Source organism: Penaeus vannamei, chromosome 38, assembly GCF_042767895.1.
Source record: "Penaeus vannamei isolate JL-2024 chromosome 38, ASM4276789v1, whole genome shotgun sequence".
NCBI classification, from domain to species: domain Eukaryota; kingdom Metazoa; phylum Arthropoda; class Malacostraca; order Decapoda; family Penaeidae; genus Penaeus; species Penaeus vannamei.
The window spans coordinates 10,333,041-10,340,540 of record NC_091586.1 but is presented as its reverse complement, the minus strand read 5'-3'; the positions used below and the strand labels follow the sequence as shown (position 1 = coordinate 10,340,540).

Below are 7,500 nucleotides of genomic sequence, written 5' to 3'. Positions count from 1 at the left end.
CAATTATATATATGATACAAAAATGGTTGAAAAGGTTCATCATATAAGTTTAAACCATGAGGAATTCTTTCAACAATTTCATAATTTCTATTCATAAAGGGGAAAGAAACAAAAACAAATAAATTTCCTGTTTTTATTTCCAAGAAAAATAAATATTAAAAATCTTAATAACTTTTTTACAAATGAAAATCTATATACAAAACTTAAACAGATGTTCAGTCAGTTCATATTATTCACTTATTTCACTTGCTACTCAGTCACTAATGATCAAAACATACTTTACATTCTTCATATTTCTTTAACTTTAAATACATTATTATTGTCCGAATCAAAAGAACCTGCAGTTCGTCTACAGACATAAAAGAAATAAATACAAAAAGAAAGAAAAAAATCTAACTTGCCTACCAATAACATGGTTTCTCCCATAATGATCACAGTGACAGCTTTGGATTTTGTTCCAACACTTGAAGTATATATAAATATATATACATATATATATATATATATATATATATATATATATATATATATATATATATATATATATATATATATATATATATATATATATATAGTATTTAATAAAGAAAGCTGAAATGGAGAAGATTTGTATCTTGCTGCAAGTATGAAAAAATCCCTTACATGAATATGAAATACAAAAATGAGTAGAACTGAACCAATAAATGAAAATTCATCAGGTAAATTCAACTCATGTTTTTGAGTTTCATTTCTAAGGAATAAAGACAGAAAAAACAAACAATCCCTCTTACTCATACTGAACCTGTATCCAACTTGCCATAAATACAAAGTTTGCTCCAAATGTAATATAAGTAGCTTTGTATGATTTGTTGTCATAAAAACCATTGAGTCTGATTTCTTCCATGATTTTAGGAACAGTAAAAAACAAAAAAGGGTCACTGAACTGAATGTAAGTTTCTTTTCATTGATATATATCATGCAAACCTCCAACATGTGTATGTTGTCCAAACCATGAGTCTATTTATCTCATTCAATACACATCCATTCATTATGAAAATATATTTTTATATTTGCTCTTCATCTTCCTTTGGCGATAACTCTTCATCATCATTTTCGAGGTCCAGCTCTGTCTCCAAAAGAACCTGCAGTTCCTCTAAGGGTAATCGAACTCTTATGCCTTTCTCTGCCATGAGGTTCACAATCTCCTTCAATAGGCTGGGCATAAGACGAATGCAATCCAAGTACAGACTCTGGAAAGGAATGAAAGGCAGGAATAGGATGGAGTCAACTTGATATATTGAACAGTTTAAGAAAATATACAGATGGTTAATGGTTAATGGTTAAAACGAATAAATGTACAAGACGTCAAAGGTCACATAGCACTATGGTAAGTATTGTGGTGAAAAGGGGTAAAAATGATTAACGTTTAGGATAAAATGTGTTAGATGTCAAAGGTTATAGAGTGTTATAAGATAGTATGATTGTTGAAGGGGTAAAGAGGAGGAGCATATGAAGTAAACTGGAAACTTGTAAAAGAGGAAAGGGTTAAAGGTTTAGGGCGACTGGATGAAATGGAGTGTATCTGTGGCTGGGGATGGAATATGAACATTGTTTAAGGAAAACTGGCAAAAGAGCAATCATGAAATAATCAATGGGTAATATGGGTAGAAATGGCTGTGGAGAAGTAGCAGGAGTAGAATCCGTGGAATGAGATATCGGGACTGGGGGAGGTGGTGAAGTAATAGGGAGAATGTCAGGAGGGGATGGATCTGGAGAAGGACACCGTTGGTAAGGATAATGGGGAATGTAGAGGGAATAACACACATGGAGAAGGAAAGGTGGGGTGTGTTGGTAGAAAGTGGGAGGAAGAGGGGTAGGGCAAACTTGATGTGGAGAAAAAAAAAAAAACCTTGTTGCCTTTCTTCTTCTCTGGCCTTACGTAAAGTGAGGCCTTGTTTGAATCTGAGAACTACTACCTCATAAAATAATTATGGAAGCCACCACAATTGGTACATGTACGTGGCTGAGTAAAGCCATTTGTATGGTCATGACCAGGTTGGCACATAGAGGGCTGTGGGCTGTGGAGTGACAGTGTTTAGCTGGGTGTCCAACACACCAACATTTCTGACATTGACAAAGAAGGGTCAATATGGCAGGACAGGGTAGGACACTCAACTGACATAAACTTTGTGGGGGAAGACATGTGTATCTTGATATATTGGTGTAGGACCTACATTGGGAGGATTGGGAAGAATAGTGTAGCACTCTACTGCTACCATATTAAAGTCAACAAGGCAGGCAAGGACATCAGTAGATAGTGCATGAGATTGGGACATATGTGGAACTATGGTAAAGCATGAACGAATGGGACGACTGTGAAAGAAAACTGTGCCTACTTGTTTTTGGAGACATTGTTGGAAGAGAAAGGTATTATCAGAGTATGGGACTGTAGGGGGAATCACAAAGAATCGATCCCACTTAGCTGGACCATAGAGAGTACTCAAAAGGTCTGTAGAGGTGGAAGCAGTAGAAGGATGAGGATGGGAGGAAGATGGGGTGGTGTGGGGTGAGGTAGTACTGTGGGGAGAAGGACAATAGAGATAAAGGGTAGTAATAAGGGCATATGTGAAGAAAGGTATTTTGAAATGGGGGGAGCAATATAGGTTCCCCCCCAAAATAGCTGGTGGTCCTGGGGGCTGCACGCCCTTGGCAAGATCCAGGGACAGTGCCCCACAGTGGGACAGGGTGTTGAAGCCCCCGGAAGCTCCTGGATATAAGCAGGTTTAAAAAGATAAACTCATTAATTTCTGCACCAGAATGTCAGACATTTTTATTTAGATAATTCTTGACACACTGATTATTTCATTTTGAACACCAGACTTAGTTATAGCTCCCCTCACAGTTGCAAGGGGTCAGTGTTCTCAACAACTGGGTAACTAAGGAATTGCTCTCTTTGTGTATTTACAGGGAATGTCCTTGAAAGTTGAGGTTCCACTCCCCTCCTATGAAGGGGAAGGGGGTAGACAATGAAGAAGACTGTACAGTAGGCCATAGAGTGGAGGATATAATGATTAACCCATTAACGCTGGTATATTTTGAATCCGAAAATAAAAGATTCTGGGCGGCTACAAAATCAGCGGGCCCCCTGCTGCGTCAGAGCATGAGCCCTGATAGTGTCACACTGGCAGGACGCCCAGCAATGTTTATTTTTTCGGGTGTCTCATATGTGGGACACCCGTTGTTAGTGGGTTAGTGGTTAAAAGCTAAATAAATGTGCTAGACATCTATGGTCATATAGCACCATAGGAAAGTATAGTAAAGGGTGGTGTCGGGTGATAGTTGCTATGCGTCAACTATCTATAGTAATATTGAAAGGTTAAAGAGGGGCAAAGGAGTTAATGAGTAAATGGGTTATGGTGGTTTCAGTAAGGGAATTAGATCAAGTGAAGGATATGTATGCGTCTGAGGAAGGAGAACAAGTTGTCAAAGCAGAAAGGAGATAATGGATGGATTATAAGACAAAAGGATATGACGAAGGTCTGGTCATATTCCAATGTAGGTGGGCTATATCTTTGTTGATTTATGAGTGATAACGTATACAGTACGTGTTGGGGAATTTGAAGGTGAAGGAGCTAGGGAGTGAGATAAGGAATTAGAGAGGGGGGGGTTACTGTAGTATCAGTAATGGTATCAGGAGGTGGAGGATCTGGGGAAGGGCATAGTTGTGACATATGGGATTCATGTGTGTATCCAAGAGGGAGTGGAAGGGATAGAGAAGATGGAGGGAGGGTTAATATACATGTTGTTGGAGCTGGGGGGGATGGGTTGTTTTGGGAGGGAGTAGGAGGAAATGGTGTGGGGGGATTATGAGTAGTAGGAGGATGGATATCGGTATTAGTTGCAGTTAATGGGGATGGGTTATGTTGGGAGGGAGTAGGAGGATGGGGTATAGGGGGAATATAAGTAGGTGGAGGATGGATATCGGCAGTCACTTCGAGTATTGAAGGAGCATGAGTTGTGGAAATTTGTGTGTAGAGCATATAGTTTTGAATATCTTACATAGTTTCTGCAGTGGAGTTGGTTGGGGAGTTTTGTGACACAAAGGTTTTCTTGTGAGGAGGAGAAGAAGAAACTGGTGTCTATGGAATAAAGGCAAAGGTAGTTAGAGGTGAGTGTGCAGTAGGGGAAGAAGGGGGGGAACATTTAGTCTGTCTGCTGCGGGTAGTGTGGGGAGGGAGAGGGGACTGTGTTGGGGCTGTAGTTGAGATTAGACTCTCTGGATTCAGAGTGGCAAAAGAATTTGACTGGGGAAGGTAGGAGGTGGAAGTGGAAATGGGGAAGTAAGTAGGTATAGGGGAGGGTGTAAGAACATCTTGGGTTGGAAGGGGAGGGGCAGAGTGAGCGACATTACTAGAGTAATGAGTATGAGAGAAACCTTGTTAATGTGCTTCCTGTCTGGCTTCACACAGAGTGAGACCATGTTTGTATCTGAGAGTTGCTACTTCATATTCAAACTTGTAGGTGGGGCAGCCTCTATAAAATACATTATGGGGGCTGCCGCAGTTAGCACATGTGCGTGTTTGTGCTGAGCAGTTTGATCGGTTATGACTGGGTTGGGTACATGGGGGCATCGGTCTGTGGAACGGCAGTGTCTGGCAGGATGTCCAAAGCGCCAACAGTTTTGACATTAATGGGGAGGAGGTTGCTATGGTCAATCTGGGAGGGATTGCCCACCAATGTAGATATGAAAGGGAAGATCATGCGTATGGAAAGTAATTTTGGCAATGCTGGTGAGTTTCTTTTGATGAACTCTAGAAGGAAGGGAGTAGCACTGTACTGATATCACATCACAGGCTCTGAGGCAGCCAAGTAAGTATTCTCCACAATCTGACTAATCGATATCCATAGGGCAGCTTGCTGGGGAAATATAGACAGTTCTGGTACAAGTATTTAGAGTTGGATGAGGTTCTGCAGGAATGGGGTTGCCAGAGAGATCACTTAGATTTGATAATGCTATAGCTTCAGTTTCAGATGTAACTGTAACAAGACGGGAATGATCGGGTCGGGTACGAAAAGGGACTCAGCCCACTTGCTTTTGGAGACATTATTGAAAGAGAAGAGTGTTGCCTGAGTAAGGAGCTGTAGGGGGGATCACGAAAAATCAATCCCATTTGGCTAGGCTAAACAGAGTATTTAAGATATTTGTAGAGTTGGGGGTGGTAGAAGGACGGGGGCACGAGGAAGAGGTAGTATTGTTGAAGGGGGTAGCATTACGGAGAGATGGATAATAAGGTTGTAAGGTAGTAATAATGGGGGATGGGGTGTTTGATGAAGAAAGTTGTGGGGGTAGATGTGATGAAGTTGAGGAAGTTGGGAGAGTAGGAATGTCTGCTGGAGATTTAATCTCTACTTGGGTGGATAATGCACTAGTAGGCATTGAGGGGTGGGTAGTAGTTGTAGTGGTTTCGAATGGATAGAGTTGTCAGTAAACATCTAGGAGGGAGTATTAATATCAGTGGTTGGAGCCATGGTCAAAGGAGAGGCAGGGGTTGGGAAACCAATAAGATAAAATCTGGATAGGCTAGTTGATGAAGGGGCAAGCTTTAATGCCCCTAATAAGGGTAAAGAATCTTCATTATTGGCCATGGTGAGCCTAAAATATGTAGGGAAAAGAAATGGTCTACCCTTCATTGTCCCTATAAGGGTAAGGCTAGGCAATTAAACAAGGGAATACTATGCTCATGCCTCCTGGAGGCCATTCAGGACTGACACAAAGCCAGCCTTTCATCCTTTCAGCACATATGTCACACCTTAGAAAGTGGACAGAAGGGGCTGAATAATCATAGTCATAATGTGACAATAACAGCATTGATATCATTAGCTTTGGAAAATTATCATTCCTGAAAACTCAGGGAAATCAAGCGAAGTCATGTAGGCCTATCAACCCCAAGGCGCCGGGCATGGCATATACGTACATGCCATTGCTCATTGTGTGTGCTGAATTTAATAATTGTTTTTACATATAGATGGCTCCATAAGTCCTAAGTCACCAAAGAGTCAATTGTGTGAAGTACCTGTCACCTGTTTACCCTTTTCCTTGATTTTTGATAATATTTTCTAATATCTAATTCTGCTGTTAGTAATGTCAGTATATAGTAATTATAATGATTATAACAAAAATAACAGTGTCAATATTCATAGAATTAGTAAAAAAAAAAAAGCATTTTCCCAGTTTTTCAAGGATAAGTGTGGTTGCAAGATCTACTAATTGACTCCTTTGTTGCTAAGCATTGGCAGAGCCATCAATGTGCAGAAACATTTAACCAAGCACTGCCAAAGGGTACGCACCATTTCCCCGTCGACATTGGGTTACTCGACTCCTTGATGGTTTTGTAAACACATTTCACAAAACAAATCAAAAGTGAATATTACATGTTTCGGTCAAAGCTTATTGCTGATTAAAAAGTAAATAAAAGATTATTAATAAAATAAATGGCTCATGCTAACCATAATATCTATAGAATGTTACTTTCTTACTATGTCTAAATATAAATATAATAAAAACAAGAATATATATATTTGTAATAAAAATATTGAGCAACAGATTATACAACCTAAACACTTTTATAATTTATAAGTGAATCTTATGATGTAAAATATCAAAAACATTACCTTAAAGACAAATACTATTATAGGAGATGTTCTCATTAACAAGTGGTTAATAAAATTGTTACAGGACACACCCTGCGGACTATTAAGAAGTCCTCACACCTCTACCCGCATTTCTCCCTTTTGTCTATTTTTTTTTTACTTTTTTTTATCACACAGTTAAGAAAGAAAAAAAACATAAATAATTCAGAAGAAATACAACAGACTAGGTAACTAAATGTAATGTAATAGAATGAGGTAGCATTATGAGATCCAAACACTGCAAGCAATGTTAATCAGTGGCATTAGGAATGTGTTCAATATATCTAAAGAGGCATAATCAATCAAAGTGAATAGGATGGGATATAAAATATACTTTCCTTTAAAAAGATGTAGGACTATCATGTAAGAATGAGTCAAACAATTATTCATGTATGTGTTTATGTATATAATTCCTTAGAAAGTTACAATACTTGGAAGATGATCTTAAGGGTATATTATGCTTAACACTTTTTTTCTTGTGCATCATATGCATGCCAAATGCTTATCTGGGAAAGATAGTAGTGACTTTTTCATTTAAATAATTTCTAGCTTGATCTTATTCTACTAGATTTTTTTTACTTATAAATAAAATCAACAGTAGTTTGTGGAAAATATATCCTATTATAATAGAATCTATCTTTTTACAATACAGTTGTCTCCTTTATATAATGATATCTAAGTAATGGCCACAGTAATTTTTTGTGAACTTTGTTGTGACATGGTTGCACAAATGCTTACACATCATGGAGTCAATTAGTGGGACCTAACGAGCCTTTGAATATTAAGGAAAAATCTCTCTTTTCTGATTGACTTGTTGGATCCGGGTGCCTC

At 38.6% G+C, this 7,500-nt stretch overlaps 1 protein-coding gene across 1 annotated transcript in view; it reads right to left on the bottom strand.

Moving 5' to 3' along the window:
* Window positions 1-119: 119 nt before the first annotated feature.
* The window catches only part of LOC113807608 (nuclear exosome regulator NRDE2-like), a 38,621-nt gene continuing 31,240 nt past the window's right edge, over window positions 120-7,500 (bottom strand). Inside the window, exon 14 of the mRNA XM_070116122.1 lies at window positions 120-1,229. Coding sequence (XP_069972223.1) covers window positions 1,044-1,229 — 186 coding nt within the window. The 3' untranslated portion in view covers window positions 120-1,043. The remainder of the gene's footprint in view (window positions 1,230-7,500) is intronic.